At 36.1% G+C, this 20,664-nt stretch overlaps 2 protein-coding genes across 3 annotated transcripts; both read right to left on the reverse strand.

Moving 5' to 3' along the window:
- Positions 1-287: 287 nt before the first annotated feature.
- Positions 288-11,655, reverse strand: LOC145467522 (uncharacterized). The gene is made up of 4 exons (XM_081451067.1): positions 11,480-11,655; positions 6,461-7,525; positions 3,566-5,385; positions 288-2,250 (listed from the first exon to the last, which is right to left on the reverse strand). The coding sequence occupies exons 2-4, from the start codon at positions 7,427-7,429 to the stop codon at positions 2,151-2,153; spliced, it is 2,889 nt and encodes a 962-aa protein (XP_081307193.1). The 5' UTR covers positions 7,430-7,525; positions 11,480-11,655; the 3' UTR covers positions 288-2,150.
- A 1,608-nt stretch (positions 11,656-13,263) lies between these two features.
- On the reverse strand, positions 13,264-20,662 carry LOC145467989 (protein YIPF1-like). Of its 2 annotated transcripts, XM_081451648.1 has the most exons (13): positions 20,558-20,662; positions 19,924-19,966; positions 19,536-19,652; positions 19,010-19,032; positions 18,782-18,862; positions 18,077-18,164; positions 17,409-17,519; positions 17,019-17,173; positions 16,724-16,790; positions 16,177-16,229; positions 15,436-15,498; positions 14,655-14,747; positions 13,264-14,348 (listed from the first exon to the last, which is right to left on the reverse strand). In XM_081451648.1, exons 1-12 carry the CDS (start codon positions 20,627-20,629, stop codon positions 14,670-14,672), a joined length of 951 nt encoding a protein of 316 aa, XP_081307774.1. In that variant the 5' UTR covers positions 20,630-20,662; the 3' UTR covers positions 13,264-14,348; positions 14,655-14,669. The 2 variants fall into 2 exon arrangements, 1 of the variants encoding a protein (XP_081307774.1); XR_014042139.1 differs by lacking the exons at positions 13,264-14,348; positions 20,558-20,662 and having other exon boundaries at positions 14,711-14,747; positions 15,436-16,229; positions 19,924-20,540.
- Positions 20,663-20,664: the final 2 nt, after the last annotated feature.

Genomic DNA, 20,664 nt, shown 5'->3' on the forward strand with positions numbered 1-20,664 from the left:
TGTGAGAGAATAGAAGTAAACTGACCGGCGTAGGAAAACTTCATCCCTGAGACTCTCAATCCAAACCATCCTGCATGGTTTATTTTGTCCATTACACTCAGTTTTTTTAACCATGATGTTTTCCTTCCAAATTCGCTTTTAGAAATTGGAAGCTTGACTTAAATCCGGACCTCTTTACATTCCTCACCGTGCCATCCACAACTTGTTTTTCATTACTGTAAAGTGATTGATCTCAATCTTATGGAAGTCTGCGATCACGCTCTACCCCCCCCCCCCCCCCCGTCTAGTGTTTTGTTTTCGCCCTCAAGCACCATTTCCTGGCTTTTCGCTTTGGCGCGCAAGCGAGTTTACGAACAACATGAGGATCTTGAGCTTCACCACTCACATCCCCGGCCCAAACACTAGAGCTCAGTCACATGACCTCAATCTCAATTACACTGACACTAATTGTTACAAATTGTTTCCCTTTATTAGATTGTATTTGTTGAAGTACAATATTTCCAAATCTATTTTACAAAAGAAAACAACCGATGTACTACCAGGTGCTTGAATATCACCAACTTTACTTTTCTGATTGAGTTCTTTATATAACATAGCCCTTACGAAAGGTTGGATTGAAGAATCTATTTGGATTTCATGTCACGTGAAATTCTAAATTAATGATAACCATCTGTACAGGACCAGTCTAAACACAATACGATAAAATTATATTAGCACTCCCCAATGGACTCTTTGCTATTAATCATCTAATTTTACAATAGCATCATGATAAAAAATACAATAGGATTATGATAATCGCAGCAACAAATACAAAGCAGCTTTAAATAACATTGCAGTGAATGCCCTTCATGGAGAACATGGTTCATCAAAACTTAAAATTCCTAAGGGTGACTAATATCTAATTTCTCCTTACATAATAAATAATACATTACCAAGCAAACCGGCAATGAGAATAAAAAAGATAATCAAGTAGGGTACATAATTTGTTGTTAGTAATAGACCACAAAATTATCTGGCCAAACATTGCAAGGTAACAGAAAATATCCATACCCACCCCATGGGGTTGTATGAAGTTCCAAGAGGAAATTTCCAGAGGGATAGGGGGAGGTGGTTTCAAACTATAATACCTTCCATGGGAGGGGTATGGATATTTCTGAAACATCCTATTTAAATGAAGTGTATGGTAGACAGCTGAGATTTTTTTTTCTTTTTACATAGTTTTTACAAACAATGAACAATGATCATAGCAGGCAGAAATTTACCCAATAATGAACATGTTTAAACCAGGAACACCAAAACAGAGCACTTTTAAAAAAAAAATTTAACCCACCATCTTACATGTATTATTAGGCTGACTGCCAACTCCTAATAATCAATACCTGGCTACTCATTATCGATGGCATAATACATGCATGAAAATTTTGTTCTTTGAGGCAGCAGCAACATGTGGCTCCAGAAAACATCCATACCCACCTTATAGTAAGTCATAAGAAATCCCTTGCAGGGGTTGGTGCTGTAAAAGCCAGATATTTTACAGGAATGTATCAAGCTAGGGGGTAAACCCAAGAAACCTTAAGTTGGAATGCTATGGATATTTTCCGGAACAACACAATGCGGTGATATAAATGTATGTGTAGAGATTTAAGTATCGTCTGCTTAGATTAACAGAACAACCAACTAAATATGCATGGAAGTTTCAGGCTTGGATCTCAATGATTCTCTGGCAGTGTTGCAAATGAGGTAACAGAAGAGATCCACTTAAACTAACATAGCAATTTTGTTCCATACAAAAACTAATCAAGCTCTTTTTATAGTAATTTTTGGTTAAAAAAATATATGTGCACTTTCAAAGTGACAAATCATTTAATTACTTAATTGATCACTCCTGAAAATGACAATGGCAGTACCCTAAATATACATTGTTACTACCTAAAATTATCAAGAAATGTAAAATGAATGAGTTATGCTTTTCTAGCCCACTGATATAAAATAACAGGGGGTTGTGGCTCTCTCAAAGAATTCACTTTAAAAAGTAAAATTCCACATACATGTACAGGTTGCAATCATGCGTAACAATTAAGCAATGCCTTAACTTATCAAAAGCAATTTCTGTACACCAGGATAAGAAATAAAGAACTTGGTAAAAGTGATCACACCCAATGTTCATGAAGAACTTTTCCACCCTTTCGATATCCTACAACTTGAAATGCTGATTCACTGTTGTCTTGCTTGACTGTGTTATCTGGAGGCCTGTAATAGAAAGTAATTTGTTAACACATGATCTGATCTTAGTTTCAGGTACAGGTTCTGAAATAACCACATCTTGTATAGCAAGGAAGATGTTGCCACGTTAACATTTGCCCTGAAAATATCTACAGAATGAGTAAGAAGGGATATTAACTACACTTGCTTAACCCTGCTTAACTTTGCCTAAGATCACAACTACATAGCCATTCATAACACCACACTCCACTTCCCAATAATTACCGGTATGAGACACTACTCTGATCTGAGTAATAAAACATTGCTGATATATTACTCAGACATCTCTTTCAAAGGAATGCAGTTGCTGAGCCAAGCCACATCAAACTATTTCAGGGTATATGTATAGTGTAAGTGCAGCGCAAAGCATCTTTATGGCTCAGTCAAACTACACAAGACAATGCCACACATCAAGAGCTCAAGCTAGTCAAATTAAGTGCAGTGAATGCTTGGTGCATTAAGAGCCAGAATGTAAATGCAGATGATGATAATGATGGTGACGATGATGATGACGATGAGGATATTTTGTGATGTACATACCTAATCTGAATTACACGTATAAGGTAATTTGACCGCAGGAATTTGCCAATAACTCTGCACCTACATGTACACCGAAAGGCGATAAGTTGCAGCATCTGATTGCGCATGTTTAGCCTCAGATTACTAGTGGTGCCAAGTGATTTGAGGGTTTCAAGAAAAGCTTCTTTTAGCAGTGAGCAATACTTTAACAGTTTATAAGACAACAGCATTATTAAGCAAGAGCATTGTTAAAAAACAGAGTATATAAATGTGTGAAATAACATCTAATGTAAACCCCAAATGCTAAAGAGCAATGTACTTGTGTTCTTACATTGATCAGAAAGAAGCCATAAATAAAAGGAAGAAACTTGATGTACATCAAGATTCTCAGAACAATATGAAATAAATTTTACTGTGATGACTAGCAAAAGAACTCACAGTTTAATCAGTAAGTCTAAAATGGTCAATTACTGTTATGAAAGTAGCACAAATTAGCTAATGCTGTACATGAGTCAGGACTCCATAAATTAATTTGCCTTAAAGCAGCATAGTTAGAAATATACTTCTCAAACTCACTTATCAAACATGAAAAACCGAGTTTGACCACATTTCCAAAAACCTTGCAGTTAATCAAAAATATTTGGCTACACATTGTATTTTCAACTCTCTTCTCAGTGTTTGGAAATGTGGTTAAATATGATATTTCATGTTTGATCTACAACTTAACAACTGTCTAAAGAGTAAACTACCAACAGGTGATACACTGTATTAATTGCAGCAATACCTTTCTCTTTCTTCTAGCTTCTGTTCCTCCATTGGTCTTTCTTCCCAGTTCCTTTCATCATCTTTCCAATGATTATAACTTGCCCTGTCATACCCAGACTCTTCCTTAGTGAAATTGGAATGATTCTGATCCCGTCCTGGGGATGTCATAACATGTACAACAGAACTTGTAAACTGCTGCTTTGGAGGAGCAGAGGAAACATCAGAGGCAAGGACCCTGTAGCCTGATGGAGCAGAATCCAGAATCTCCTTGTTACGTTGAGGTTTTACATAACCAGACTCAAGATTCTGATGGCCAATAGAGGAATCACTGTCAACACTTGATCGCCTTAATCTTTTATCTGACATTGGTCCATTCATTGCTATCACTCGAGATGAAGGGTTTTGATCCCTTGGTTGTCTCTGTACATCGTTTCTTTCTCTTTGGGATGGTTTAGACAGATGTTCCAAATTAACATCAAGACTTGGGATCTTCTGCTTATGAACAGCTACCGGAGATAACCTGGGTGGGGTTTGAGACCTGGTTGACGTTGGTACCTCGAGACCAAATTTCTGTCGCATTTCCATGTTCTCTTTTGTTAGTTTTTCCACCTTCTTTTCTAGAGTTCTCTTCATGCGAGAAAGCTCCAACGATTTCTCCATAGCCATATCATTAAAAACAGCATTTGACTTCTCTAGGTCCTCCATAGCCTTTTCAGCCATTTGAGTCTTTTCCTGTGCAGTCGTTTTTGCTTCTTCTGCCTCTCTCAAGTTTTGCTTTGTTAGTATTAGCTCTTTTCTCATCTCATCAACTGTAATTCTCAAGTTTTGCAGTTCTGATCCTTTATTTGTCTGTGATTGCAGTACCGCATTCAACTCCTTCTCAGAGGACTTCAATCTCTCGGACATGTCTTGTATTTCTCTTTGTAGTCTCTGCTTATCTTTTTGTTCACTCTCACAAGCTGTGGACAACTCTTTTCTTTTTTCCTCAAAATTCTTTCTCAGCAGTTTTACTTCATCGCTTTTTAATGACACATCTTGCTTTGATGCTGCCAAATCTCTCTTCAGCTTTTCTAATGTGACCTCGTGGTCTCTACAGAGCTGTTCAACTGAGTCTTTATCTGCTAATGTTCTCTTCAACATTTCATCTTTTTCGCTGTTGTTTTTACTGGTAATTTCTAATTTCTGTGCAAGTTCTTCATAAGAAGTTCGCAAGTTTGAATGTGATCCTTCAAGCTGTTCTTTCTCAGACTTGATTTTGGTTAAATCTTGAATGACCCCTTCCGACTTGACCACTTTTGATTCAAGGTTGGCTTTATCTTCACTGAGTGTTTCAATTTCTTTAGCCATCTTTCTTTTCTCATTAGCAGTCTTGGCTACAGTTTCAGAAAGGCACTCACATTCACTTTTTAAATTATAAACCTCTTTCTTCAAAACTTCCACTTCACTAACTTGATCTTCGCCACCTTTGCTTGTTTCAGACTCCTTTTCTTTCTTGGTTTTCTGCTCTTTTCCTTTTTCACTTACACCCAATTTTAACTCTTCTTTTTCCTGTTTCTCCTTCTCCAGGTCATCTTTCAAGGAAGCAATCTCCTTTTCTGCCTTTTCCAAAGAATCATGAAGTGATGATGTTTCTTTGTTCAGTTTTTCAAGAGCTGACTTTAACTGCTGGACATTCTGGGCACCTTTAGGCATGGCACTGGATTCTGATTCTGTTTCCCTTTCATCTTTCATTTGTTGGATTTCTTTCACAAGTTGTTCAATTTTCTTATTCAGTGTACTGTTCTCTTTTTCAAGAAGCGCAGACTTCTTTTGAGCTTTTGCTAAATCTTCTCTTGATTCCTAGAAAAGAACAGGGTATTAACTTTTAGAAGAACATTATTTTGAGTTATTTTGGCCAAGTACAAAATTACCTTTTAATTGAAGAAAACCTGAAAATGAAAGTTTATCAACTTGAAGATAGAAAAACACCAAAGAGATAATAATAAACCATAGAGGAATAAGCATGGTTATGGGTGGACAAGATCAAAATGGATTACAACTTACAACTAACTTGAAAAATTTGGACTTAAATTTTTGAGATGTGTAGCATATCATACATTATACTTTTGTCACATCCTGTGACATCATAACCTTTGCGCACCAAAACGTAAAGGCAGCGTGCCTTGTGTGTAATGTTGGCAGTGTTATAGCTCTTTTGATAACACTCGCTCTTCATTCTTTTGTTTACATAGTTCGCTTCAGAATCGGAATAGAGATATGTAATGACATTGTAATTCAGTTGTCGTCCCCTTATAGGCTTTGTTTATGATTTGCATGCAAGGAAAGTAGTTTATAGTTTCACGGACAATCAATTCCTATTGTTACACAACTTTCAACAAGTTATTCTTTGTCTATTCAGATCAGATTTAGTTTGCAATGTAGTACAGTGATTATATTTGCCATTCAGTTTTTCAAATTGGATCAATAAACATTGTGATTTAACACGACTGGTTGTCCAGTTCAGTTGGAAAACCTATCATCGTGATACTGTAAGATGCGCAAACTGTGACATTTGCGATGTTTATATGTTGTGTACAGTGTACATGTAACGCATACATGCAGCTGTTTAGATGCCATTCACTGTAATACCAGAAACTTGCTAAATTTACACAAGTCATGTCAAGTATGTGAATTTACAATGAAAATTGCATTATTCACGCCATCATCTAGAGATGAAAAACACTTTAAAAAGTTTATTCACTTGGTTTCAGCCTCCTCCTTAGCCGTGTAACTTGCTATTTTGCTGCGATTGAATGAGAAGTAAAAGAAATAGGTGACCGGTGCAAGGCAGGGCCTGAGAGGTTTCATAACCTTTCTGAAAATGACAATAAGTTTCATGGCAGCTATGAGTACAAATGCATACATTGTACCTCACCTTCAACATCAGAGAATTTCCATTTTGATCTCCACTCACATTCAATCTTTTCTGCAAACTTTCAACTTCTTCTTCAAGGTCTTCTCTGTCTAATTCCAGCTGCTCTTTCAAGGATTTCAACTGTTTTGTTTCCTTCTTCAAGCTCTCATTTAATTTCTGCATTTCAGTGAACTTAGAGTGGCATGTTGTCAGTTCCTTAGCCATATTATCTTCTGACTGTTCAGCCATTTGAAGCAGTTTTTGCAAGTTTGCATTCTCATCATGTAGCAGTTCTAGTTCTCTTGTCATTAAATCTGAAGGAACACCATCACAATCAGCATTCTGTTCCTTACTCCTTAAGTTCTCATTCTCTAAAGTCAACTTGTCAATCTCGGCTTTCAAAGCCATGTTTTGTTGCTTCAGTTTTTTGGATAGAGGATACAGACCATCAATCTCCTCACCATTTTCAACATCATCTGAATTATCTAGCATTGTCTTTAAGTGATCCACTTGGCCACGAAGACCATCACACTCTTCTTGTAAAGCGCCCTTCTCAAGTGCCAGATCTGAAGAATTAAGCACATGATTCTGGATTTCTGTTATTGTTTCTTCAATGTCTTTCAGTAAAGAATTCCTTTCCATTTCAACAACAGACCTCTCCTCTTCTAGCTTACTGGTGCTAGAATAATGATCCTCTATTTCTGCAAGACTGTTTTCTATTTCTTGAACTAGCCGATCTTTCCGCAGTACAAGTGGTGTTCCATTAGAGGAGTCCACTCCATTGCCGTTCTCCAACACAAATAAACCTTCTGAGCTCTTGATCAGACTTGGATTGTGATCACTTCCGAGAAAGAGATCTGTATTCTTCTGTTTTGCTGTGTTACTGGATGTAGAGTTTTGATGCAAAGAGGGAACAACTTTCTTGGGCTTTTGAATTTTGTTGAGTACTAGAGAATCCACAAAAGATCCATTTATCATCTCCTTCGGCATGCTATTCTGCACAATGAATTATATCAAGCAAGGTTTTCACTAGACAAGGCCTTGGCAGGACACAGATAAGCTGAATAGTAATGTACTTGCAAAGACCTGAAACAAAACACAGAAATAAGCACAAATGTCATTATTTTGTGGACCAAAATTTACAGTGACTGCACTGTACATGTATGTCATAGATCTCTTAGTTTACCAAGTATTCTTGTCTGTGCAAAGTGCAGCTGAAAAAGTCTTTATCAAGGAAATTTGGGTTATACTTGTATATTACAGGTATCAGGAAGTTCACATGCAATACGATACACTAATTGTTATTGAACTAGGGGTAATTTATATCATGAAATAAATCATGGTCATGGTCAGCACTCAGGATATATTGCACAATGTTGGTTGTTAATAGCTGTTATACTCAGTTTCTACCAATCATGCCCAGCTAGATAATTTTGATGTGTCAAACAAATTATGAAAGATTAATGGATTACAACAGACAGACTGATTTTGAGACTTTCAGTCTCCAGACCTCTTCACCCCTATCATATCATGAGCTAGAGGGCTCTTGAGTTATTTATAACAATACCCACATTCACGATATTTGCATTCAATTTGATGAAGAACTGAAGTGTAACTGTATTGCTCAACACTTTTACCACATGCTTGACAAAGTACTTGAAATGTTTCTTTAATTAATATCTGCAGGTAATACTGAAACTGCAACCTTGAAACTGACATCAATCTTCTTCGGTGCAGGAATCAAAATAGTAACACATATTATCCTTTTCAAAATTCTATGACGCAAATCATGGAATAATTATTATTCCACAATTTGCATCAGAGGAGAGAACTATTAATAATGAATATGAAATATATATTGAGTCTCTTAAAAGGGAGGAACCTTACAACAAGTATTACTTTTAGCAGACAAATTTTTGTTAAGACATTTGTGGTACCTAAATGAATGTTGCCAGCTGCAATTGCATCCATCGCTATTTTTAACCTGACGGATAACTAATTTCAGAACTTTAAAATCTAATAATGACCAGACATAAGTCAATAACTCATAGGCTATCTACATAATTAATTGTCATTGATATTGCTAAGAAATAACCTTGTGATCACTCAGTGTTAGCAGTACATGTAAATGACTACACTTTGTGCCCACCAATCGTGGTTGGCCATACATTTAGATGTGTCAAACAAGTCCTTTTGATGTTAAGCTGTGAAGCGCTATTATTGTTCCCCTTGGTGTAATATCCTTTTAGGTACACGTGTAGATGAGTGAATAGCAGCAACACCTGAACATTCTAAAATTGACCTCATTGCCTCAAGAAGACTAGAAAAATTGTGATTAGAGCATTGTGATGAACTCTGTCATGAAGAATACACATTCACCTACCAAGTCTCTACTTAAGTTAGCCATAATCTTTAAATTCATTATCATACATAGACAGACTGGTACTTAGATAAGGGGCAGTTGCTATATTAACAGCCAGCCAACCATGATGACCTCAGTCTCAAATTAATGCGCTCAGCACCTTGCTGACTGTGACTGATCAGTCTTTCTTTCAGCACTAATGACATATGTACACATGCAAAACTAAGACACTTCTTCCTATAGATGAGAGGACAATTTTGTTTACTAAATAAAACAAATTTTGGTTATAAATTGCATGTATCCTACACTATAGATTAGACCTTATGTATCATTGGCACTTTGGTCCCTGTAGTTATTTAATTACTTACAATGTTTACAAAGACGTCTGCAACCTTGACTATTTTGTATTCAATTTAAGCATCTCAAAATTAATATGCTTATCATAAGTAGCAGAAAATATTGCTCATGAGGAACACTTCAAAACATTTCACCCATTCCTCACCTTTCAGGCGTCAAATTTTAATTACAAACTGACCAATGGATCAAATGTTTTAGCACTAGTTAGAAATTAGAATACTGCTTATATTATACAAATATAACGTCGCTTATTCCAGACCTCAACTGACACCTATTTGGAATGTACTCTCTCATTCATTTTTAGTCAAAATAATTTTTTGAGAAAATATTTCTCAACAGACAACTTCTTTGGATATGTAACACCCTCCTAATCAAAGCCCTGTAAAACTAATTATTCTATATTAGATAAACAATTACATATTCTGCAAAGGCATTAAATTTGTCTGCACAAAACAAGCAGGTTCCACCATTGTCAAGAGAGTGAGCTACTACCAACTTTATATACCAAGTACAATCATAGTACATTCTGAAAAAAATGTGCTTGATACTTTTCTTTGCAATACAGATTAAACAAGCAAGTCGTGACCAAAATACTGTGTACATAATTTGATTTAAACAGAATGAAAACCTCATGGTTGTAGTATTGCTGAAAACAAAAACACAGACTTTTAAACCTTGCAGGTCAGAATCTTTTTCACTTGGCACAGGAATCAAAATCATAAGACTGTATAAACAGCCCCTTAAATAAAACAGATGCAATGAAAGATCAAAACTTGCACCTGGAAAGTGCAGTAAACAGCTGTGTTTTTGAATATCTATATGTGCATAGATATGAGGTCTTTGCCCATCACAGGCCAAGGCACAGCAGATATCTGATTCAGGTCGACATGGGTCAATTCATATTAATAGCAACCTATCTGATCATCACACAATTTGCCGAAAATAACATTTACGACCAGCACCACAGAGAGTGAAACACTGATAATCCTAATCAACTATGGAATTCTGCTATACAATTTAAATTGTGCAACTCAAAATTATGTTTACACAACTAAGATCTTGATAAATTAAACATATTTTCAACATCTCTATAAAACCATAGCAGCTGTGATGTTACTGAATATAAATAATGATATAAATCAAGGTAGGAAATACAACTGAATGAAATCAAATAATATTATTGCAGTTTAAATCATACTTATCTATCATTTCAATTATTAGTAGAAGAATTGAATTATTAAAGGGGTGGGGTGAACAAATAAATAATATTTATAGGAGTCCAATTTGGGCTTAAGAGACACTACAGATAATAGCTTCTTCTTTGTCGACTTTTTCTTGTTGAAGCATGTTACTATCAGAAAATGAATGAAGTAAATCTAATATTTTGTTGCTTGAGCAAAACGCTAAGAAATGGACATTGGTATAATTAATCTCTTATTGCAAATTCTAATTTTCTGCTGATGTGAGCTGAGATGTCCATAGCCTACATGAAGTACTTTTTATCTGAAACCATCGTAAACAAATGAGATTCATTTTGGTTGGAAGTATGAAAACTACTATCAATTTGCTGGCTGATCCAACGAAATAACAAAAATAATCCTCTTATCAGAAAGATGAACTGAAGAAATAGGGATCGGAAATACCTTAGACAAGACAACATGGACTCCCTGTCAGTTCAAGGCTATAGAATTAGCGGCCAAAACAAATAAACTGATGAACGGTATGTGCAAGTCATGCTTACAAGCGGAGAACACAACCTCGGGATCTATACATCACTGATTTTCCTCGTTTAATTCACGTCATACTAACGAAACAGAACGTTGCGGAAGAAGCTCGTAACAATGCTTCGCACGAAATTTCCGTGGACGAGTGACCTTGGTTGTCAAAATTGTCACGAACCGACAGTTAAATATAGACAGACCACTGTGACATGAATTTTCCTCGACATCCAGGGTTTTAGCAGTCCAGATAAAGAAGAAAGTATTGAGCTAACTATATCATAGACGATCGTTTAGCTATTTTCGGGAAACGACCACATAATCTGGAACAATAAGGAAACGTTGTGTCGCAAATCGAAATTTGATCGCATCGCGAGTGACGCATATGACACAGAGTGCGTACGAAAAACTGAAAATGATCAAATTCTCACCAACTTAGAATAATTCTGGCGGATAACCAGAATTTATTACACTAGTTTACAGTGCACCGAGTCAGTTCATCTTTAATATCAGAGTCTGTGAGCAAACTGTCCGCTAAAAAACACCACCAAAAATAAATCCGACCGCTTACTGCGTTGCGTACGGTTTCTAAGCTGAACTCACCTCGTCCGTGATTTTTTGTCGTCAAATTATGTGCCTCCGTCGATCGTAATCGTTGTAAACTAACTTTTGAAACTGAGTTAGCTACGTTTCAGAGGATATTAACTCAGCTCCCGAAAATTCCAGTACACTCACTCGAGATAAGCTTCCTCCTCTATCAACTCACACTGAACATTGCGCGATCCGGAACTCCGCTTCGAAACACCAAACACTTATCTATTCTCTGATTGGTCACTCGCAAACTAATGACTTATCATTGGTATTTGCAAGATAATAGAGTGTTGGAAGCCATTGAAAAGCGGCAAAGCTTGATAAAGGGTTTCTTTTGTTCTCAACAATCAGCATTACACGTGAAATTTTAATTTTGATTTCAAAATAGAGATAATAAAGTTTTTGAAAGAGGTGTCATGGCTCCCCTCATCACTTGCGTTCATAAATATACCACCCTGGTTGCAAGAGTGTAAACTGTTGGTACCCGGAGCTGGTAAATTAAGCTGAAAATTTATCAAATTTTCTGATCTTCAGGTATAAACCTGATATAACAAGGCGATATTGTATTTATGGTAGACTAAATTCTTAGAGTATGACCATTGACAAATGTATCAGAATTTGGTTGATCGTAAATCTAAGAGTGAAAAGTCCCCATCCCCTAGATCTCCCACTAGATCAACATAATGTAAAGTGTAAAACAGTAAATGAAAAAAAAAAGTACTAAACTACAAAGGATCAATACATTGAGCCCCTATACTTTGTGGGTGGTCCATATATACAGATTCAAGAACCTTGAAGAACCCTTTTAGCATAAACACGATATTCTCTACGTGGTACAATTTTTTGTTTTTATCCTATTATTTAAAGGCTGGTTTATAAATTAAAATTTAAATCTATATAAACTGTGAAGATCACTCTCCTTCCATAGTTTTGGTACAAATAGTTTCAAAAGACATTCTACAATGTTTTCCTGATGCTCTGATCAGCTACTAAAACTCAAGATACCCGTCATTATTCACCAGTCTATGAGTTGCATGCAAATCCCAGGTGTGGTGAGGGGCGGGGGATTGGAACCCCATGAGAAAAGGTTGGGGATGCTAATCATCTTGCCCAGGGGTGTAAATCAGATTTTGGACTCACTAAAGGAGTCTAGGATGAAACGCCACCGTATTTTTAACCATGAAGGTGTCTATTAGAGTGCACTTGAAGTAATACATAAAAAGGCTCTCATTTCCTTTTAGCCTGTGTCTCAGCCTCCTCTCCCTGGAAAAAAAATCAGAGATTTTTTTTCCGGGGAGATGCGGCTGGGACAAAGGCTAATTTCCTTTTTGAGTGCTATCATTTAAGGGTCAAATAAAGCTCTAGCCATGGCCAGATAATTTAGTCTCCTTTAGAAGTTTAAATTAAATTTTCCAACAAACATCCCAACCTTCTCACATGTACGTCCCTCACTGGGATGCAAATATATACCATCCTTTATCACTGTTATACAGTGAAACCCAATCTTCCAATCACCTCATTATTTTACTGGCACTATCAATAAACCCATTAATACCCCCATGCCATTGATACACCCAGATCTTGCTGGCCCATGAATGATGAGATAAATGGAGTACAACAATATTTTGTCAACAAAAAAATCTTCATTAAACCAATAAATTACACTGGCTAGTGCAGAAAAGAAGATATTCACCTTGTCACCTATGAGTGACAAAACAAAAAGCTTGCATTCACAAAAGTGAGTCTTTCCAATTTCCCAAAAATTGGTTAGGGAGATCAATGATCACGACACAATCTCAAGAGTCAACCTTTATTTCTTCTTCATTCAACAAACCACACCTTATCTTGTTATAATAAATTATACCTAAACTGTATAAAAACTTAACAATACATTTCTCTCCCAACTACATTGAACCTCAACTAAAATTAAAGGTACCTCTGAGATTTCAATTACTCCATCACCCAAAAAGTAAAGGGGCTCATTAAACTTTACTGTCCAAAAGCACCTATATTGCCCCTTACCTCAAGCACAGTGAGGATTAATTGGCATTCAGGATATTTTTTAAGCCACTAGGAAAATATTTTGTAAGACATTTCTCCAGTTTTAAGCAGAGAAGATATACAGTCAACTAGTAAAATCAAATCTGCCTAAAGTTCCAAGTGAAGACCATATCAAAATCCAATTTCTCCTTACAATAGTTATCAATACACAGTCAAGCAGGCCATTACCAAACACAACAGCAAAAAGTATGGTCAATTTGGTTGGGGATATTTTAGGGCACAGACAAATTCTTAGAACTAATATTGAAAGAGAAAGCGACAAAGAAAAAAATCTGAGTCTTAACATTACAGGATTTGAAATCAAGATACTCCAGGATACTAGTCGGGTGAGCTGACCACTGAGCTCAATGGAGACTGCCGTTGAGCTAGGTCATTTACTACGTTCATATGTGACATGCGTTCTCCATTTTGCCAGGATCAGCAATGATGAAAGTATTATGTGTGGTGAAAAAATAATGAAAGATGGAAGAAATTAAATGATGGTCAGTAACTTGGACAATCAACCTAACCCGAAAGGATATATATTTTAACAGTATACTGTGACAGATATGATAATATTATGATTTGTTTTATATTTACATTTACTGCAAGACCCCTCTGAATAAATAGTAAACTTTATCCTCTCCAAGCCTTAACATTATTACATTGGACTGAAACTGTTAAAAATGATGTCCAAGTTGTGTAATAAATTGTTGCTTTGCAACACAGTTTTTCCATATTAGAAAAAAATGCCTCCAACTGAGTTGTTGGACACGCATTCCTTCTTCTGGATTGTACTTTGGCCTAGAATACTCTGACAAGTATGTTCTCTTCAAGTTTTCTAAATATTAAGGAGAGATTAAAAAATAGATAAACTAAAGTTAGTCATCTTTCCCCAACTTGATTTAATAAAAAGCATGCCATCACATATTGCAGATGTTGCATTAATTTATTGGTTGGAAATACCATCATAAAATCCAGAAAATCAAAATAAATATTATAAAAAAAGAGGCAGATTGGTTAATGTTGGGCAAACATTGCCAGATACAGAAAAACTGCATAATTATTATGAGCTGTTAGTTATGAGCTCTAGTCAAATATATCACAATAACAATGGTAGTAATTAATAATAAAAAGTAAGGCTGACCTTAAGTTAGAATGACTAAGTAGTTGCAGTTATGTTTCCAGCTGTTGGAGTCGGCACTGTGCTTTGCTCAGGCGGAGCATGGAAAAAATATAGCTGCGACAGAAAAAGGAAAAACACCATTGAAAATCGTGACATTTTCAACAAAAAGTCAAGTTTCCTTTGAACTTGTGGAAATGCAAGGTTATCGGTCTTGGGAATTAATACTGTTTATTGTAAATCTCTGTTGTCTTTTTCCCTGTTTCAGGAAATCTTGAGCATTGCAATCACAAGAAGTCTGTTGCCTTGACATAAAACATATCATACAAAACCTAAAAAAATTCTTTGAGCGTCTCGAAACTTGAAACTCAATACTCCAAACTCCAAACTCCAAACTCGAGCCTCAAAACTCGATTCTCGATTCTCGAAAGCATTGAGGATCGAGGATCGAGTTTCAAGTCGAGACTGTCAACTTACATTTGACCGGTACTGCATAATCATGCAGATGCCATAGCAATAACTATACTACTTTGCAATGCGCTGTTCTAGAAAATATCCTTACTCCCCCCACAGAAGGGATTGGAATTTCCTGGGGGTGGAGGGTGCAGTAAGACCTAAAAATTTAAAGAAATGTATGACACTTAATTGGAATTTCCAGAGGGGTGAAATATTTTCTGGAACTACACAATACATGTTCTGAGTGCATAGAGTTCCTATCTTCATTTTGAGCCAATCTATTGAACATAGAGAAATTCAAAGACAGTTTAGTGGCCAAACTAGGAATAAGGGTTTCTGTACAATGTACCTTAAATCCTACAGCTAAAAGCCCATGTACAAGAAATATGGCTGCCAGAATAATGCCAGCTACCTGAAAACAACAAATGATAATGACATACTGAATGGGGGAAATAACAAAACAAAACAAAACAATGAATGTGAGTACTGTTCATTACTATATCTCTCAGTTAGTAGGCATGCTGCGATTGGTCAATTTGGCAAGCCATATTCTACCGTACGGCCCGCTAAAATTTAAACCTGTTTCTGTTGCCAAAATGTTTCATGCTTTATCCCCAAGAGGTCATAACGTTTTTAGCAAGTAAAAGTTTAAAACTCACTTTTATTTCTGAAATTGTGTATTAAAACCTGCTAAAGACTTAAGAGTCACTTAACAATGATTTCAAATTGACTCATTTTGCTTTCGACATGCGTCAGAAATTTGAAGCCGTTCCGTGTGAATAAACATTGTTCCCAAACCCATCCGACACACAGTAGCGATATGATAAATATCTTACTAAGTTAACCTTGTTTTGTCAGTCCATACTGTAAGTTACGGATCCTTGTTTTTCCCGTTCCATTTGCGACTCATGCACTTTACACTTGGGCCATAAATCAATGGGGAAAAAAACTTGGTCCCTAACTTACAGTATGGCCCGTGACCTTGGTTAGTAAGAGATATATAAAAGGGACCACTAGGGACCTTAATATAGAGTAAAAAAGAGGATTGAAAGACTTGGCTGTCAAATGGTTCTCTGAGCATTACTCGCACCTTTTTGTCATCATCTTCAACTGCTGGCCAAAAGGTTAATAACAGCACAGAACCTGAAAGATTTTGGTTCAATAAACTCAATGTTGTGACTGAAATTTTTTTTCATGTGTCATGAAAAAGAAAAAATTTAGAAAACATGAACTACAAGAAAGTGTTTCTAATAACAATAATAATACACTGCAATTTGATTACATAACATTTAAACCAGTTTTGTGCATGTGCAGGAACTCAAGTACACTGTACATTGTCTCAACCTCAATCTTTAGCATTTTGATACCGTGGAAATTTGGTAAAGGAAAAAAACCTTCATTTCTGTTGTTGTAACCTGATAAAGATCACGGTACATCATTTTGCTCCACCAGATTGCTTTAAATACCCTTGTCTGGGGCTCACCTTTTTTATTCTACGTAATCTAAAAGTACAATGATAAGACTATGATCTGTATCACTGAACAAAGACAGAGAAATGGAGGTTGTACTCTTCAAATCATGATGCTCTCATCTTAGAGAAATTGATATGACATACACATCCCTTGTGATGACTTTACCTGATAATATCATTCCGATCATAACAAGAAGCCACCTTAGCCATTCCAGCGGAGCAACCCATAATATCTGGGAAACAGAAAAGTTTAACTTTTATTTGTTTAAGTTTAATTTAAGTAATTACGTAAATAATATTGCAATTAAGCAGTCTGTTCATTCTTTAGCGTCCCCATTTTCAGCTTGATCTGGGGTCTAACATACTGGTAGATGTGGATAGGTAACACAAGTTTGAACCAATGAAGTCAAATGGAAGTACATGCAAGTGTTGCAAAAACTATCACAGCATTTCCAACTTACTGAAATTGGGATATATATGGACAAAGAATAACCATAAACACAAAGGATTTCCAGAAATGAATATCCAGCATTGCTTCTTCTCCAAAGAAGAAGTCCCCAGAGGAGAGCAGGAATAATGAAGGCATATGAGTAGATAGCCGCTGCAGCTAGTGTCACTGCAATAAATGACAAGCAGACCAATGGTGAGAAAAAATGAAGTAATCAGCTCCCGGACAAATTGTCCATTTCCTCTATGAGACGTGCCTGCAGGGAATAGTGGTACTTGTATTCATCAAAACAATTTAACATCCTGTCCAAGATGATGAATACAACCACCATGATTCCTTGCAGGTGCATCTTAAAGAGGGAATTAGCCATTAGCACCAATAAATTTTGAAACATGACGTATACCTTTGTGGAAGTCATAAACCCACTGGTGATCTCCAGTATTGATAAGGTAACTTGCAAGATTACCAGCTATTGCCGTTGTGAATACTAATGTCGCACACACCCAGAATGGACCTGAAAAATAAAATACATAAAGGAGATGATCATTAATTTTGAAGCTAGGTTGACCACAGTGCATCAAACAATGGTAGCTTTGATTTGTTCTCAGAGCTCAGTAGTGTCAGCTCTATGACAGTGAACTTGGATTAGGAAGTGCTAGAGCAGGATAGGAACCATCCTCAATTGCAGACGTTCCATAAGATCAAGTATGGCACAGCTGGGATAAAATGTCCACCTGAAGTTCAACCTTTGTAGTGAAACACCAGGTTGCCAAATCCCCATCCTTATTGCCACCTACAGTACACTGTCAACAGTTTAAAATAACCTTAACTTTATAGTTGATCAGGCAAATTGAGGCAGTGTCAAACAAGATAACCAATAATTTTGCCCTACATTGTGGAACATCGATTCAAAATTACTTACATGTAGCAAAAGAAGCCAGACTCTGAGAGGCTTGCAGGTAAGATTTCTTTTTTAATTGGTGTAAGTAACATGTTTGCTAAAATGTTGTTTAGGTAATGCATTATTTGCTTAATTAAAAGATACTACATTCGCTAGTAAATAAATGTTACCATAAAGATCAGGATTAGGACGGATAAAAGAAACAAGGTAATTTTTCTTGTATACTGGAACCATTGAGCCAATAATCCTCCTGATGACCTGAAAACAAATGTAAGGGCTGGGTTATTTCAAACTCTCAAAATATCTGCTCAGTTTGCTGGACTAACAATAACCCACAACCTTCTAGAAAAATGCATTTAAATAATTCCCACGGTAGTAAGAAATCAACATCATTTGTTCTTACACTTGCAATCTCCTTGTTTCTAATGCTGAAGCAAGACAATTGTGCCAAATACTTCAATATTTGAATTCTTTACACTACAAGCTCAAAGGTACACAGTTGTGGTTACAGAGTATTTCTATATTCAGATCAACTTTGCAATAAATTTCTAAACAAGATAAAAAAACTAACCCCCCAGTACACTAACTGGCAAGCTAACTTCTTGAAATATAATACTAATCAACATGCTTTACAAGGGTTCTGTGTAAATGTCTGAATTATTACATGATGGCTCACATTTTTGGAAAGTGTAGTTTTCAATTTCATATAATTTATCAATTACAACCGAAGGAGTTTGATTGTTTTATCTTTTTGCACAAGCTATACCATAACAGTCCCGCATACACATTATAGATGTACTTCCAGACAAATTTCCTCAGATGATGAGTTCCATTACCTTTTTTTTATACAAGGACACATAACTCATCCTACTTACTTGGTATGAGTCAACATCAAAGAAGGTTTGGTAATACTCAAATGTCCAAAATGGTGGTTGTTTCCTTTGACCAGCCAAAAGCTACAAAGATATTCAATAGAATAATAGTAGTCAAGATGAAATGATTAAATTATTATGCAACTAAATTACAACAGCAAGGTGTCAAGTCTGTGTATTAACAAAATATAACTGTTATTTTCATAAAAATAAATAAAATATCTTGCTAACCTCTGTTTTGTCTTCTTCATCATCTGTGAATGAAATTGAAGCGATGAATGATTGAGTGGAAAAGGAACAATGTCAGCAAACAATATCATTGAGCAAAAAGCCTGTTCAATTGCTAGTTTTGTACTGATTCAATGTTTTAACATCATGTGTGCTTCTCACTGACAAAGGAAAAAACTCTCTACATGGTCCAACAGTGTAGTGGCAACATTTTACATGAATAAAAAAGTCAGTGAATAAAAATTTATAAATATATATATATATATATATAAATCTATCCTTTGATGAGCTTACATTTAATTGGTGCATAATTTTGTAATCTTTTAACACAATAATCCTTTTGGTAAAGAATTACAGCAACGTTTTATTATCTTTTCAAAGTGGCCAATTACGATTAGGTGGTCTGAATTTCAGTCCTCCTCTGGTAGGTTACCCCAAAAGAGCCTGTGGACCTGGCTGAAATTTAAGTAACCTATCAAGTTGTTCTTGCACTCCTCATAAACACAAGATTAACAACAATAAGAACTACCATCAGAGAAATCTTCTAGCGAGTGTGTTCCAATTTTGCCAGGGACTGTGGTTCCCGGTTCTTCGTCAATGTTACCCACAGTGTTGAGGTTATTTATGTCATCTACTTTGGTGAAGTCTACAAGGAAAAAGCACACACCAAGTCAATGAAGGAAAGACATCCTTCAGGCCCATTTCATCCAATTAGTGAAGCAAGATCATCTGGCATTATTAGACAACTTTCAATCAAGCAAAGTGTAGCTTAAGTGTTAAATAACATTTTTCAGGACTTGCTGTATATAAATGACCAAACTAGCCAATCTACTATTTTATGCATCAGTTAAACCATGTGCAGCTTAAGCCACTAAATAAACTGAAATACTTGGGAAATAGATGTTAATTACACAAACCTTGGAATTTGAAGTCATCACTGACATCGCCTGCATCTTCCATCTGAGTAAGCAAGTTGATGATCACAAATTAGTTCCATTTATACATCACACCTTACTAATAAGGGGTTGTCAACATATTCACTTGTTCCCCGCTTATCATCAACTGGATGTTTAGGTCAGACCCTCCCTACATCCACTTGGAGTTTTGCTACCTAAAGATTCACTACATTACAGTCGCCACAGGTTAGGGTACTAACGTACCGCCACGTTTTTAAACTCCTTTAAGCTCATCTATTGGCCAGTGGCATTCTACTTTCTAGTTTATACCTCAGCCCTTTAGTGTGACTTTGACCTGTGTGCAAACGTTAATTAATTATAACCACTTGAATTCGCTACAAAGTTTATTCAGGAAAGACCAGTTGCACATCAAAATAAATGCAATCAAAATAAGTCTTAAATGCAAATTTGGTGATTATCTTTGCTCGATCAATCAAAAGCTTAGCTTCTGCACAAGTTATGTTCAAGAGGTTAAAATATCACCATTATATTTGGAATATCAAACCAAGAGTACCTTAATGAACAAAAATCCTATAGTTTATCACTCAATGCAAATTTTAGCCGAAAAGAAAATGATAAACGCCTGTATAGTTACCTTTACGTCCACAAGACCAACCTCATCATCACTTTCCGCCATGTTGGATTTTCTTGCTGCGCTAAAGCGCATGCGATCAGTAACAAAGCCGCTGTTTGCTTGTCCAC

This window comes from Orbicella franksi, chromosome 14, assembly GCF_964199315.1.
Source record: "Orbicella franksi chromosome 14, jaOrbFran1.1, whole genome shotgun sequence".
NCBI lineage: Eukaryota > Metazoa > Cnidaria > Anthozoa > Scleractinia > Merulinidae > Orbicella > Orbicella franksi.

Coding starts and splice junctions, on each gene's coding strand:
- LOC145467522 (XM_081451067.1), bottom strand. CDS start 7,429: ATGCCGAAGGAGATGATAAATGGATCTTTTGTGGATTCTCTAGTACTC. Junction 5,386..6,460: donor GAAATTCTCTGATGTTGAAG/GTGAGGTACAAT, acceptor GTTCTTTTCTAG/GAATCAAGAGAAGATTTAGC. Junction 2,251..3,565: donor AAGCTAGAAGAAAGAGAAAG/GTATTGCTGCAA, acceptor TTTCTATTACAG/GCCTCCAGATAACACAGTCA.
- LOC145467989 (XM_081451648.1), bottom strand. CDS start 20,629: ATGCGCTTTAGCGCAGCAAGAAAATCCAACATGGCGGAAAGTGATGAT. Junction 19,033..19,535: donor GCTAGAAGATTTCTCTGATG/GTAGTTCTTATT, acceptor TTTCATTCACAG/ATGATGAAGAAGACAAAACA. Junction 16,791..17,018: donor CCATATATATCCCAATTTCA/GTAAGTTGGAAA, acceptor TCTGTTTCCCAG/ATATTATGGGTTGCTCCGCT.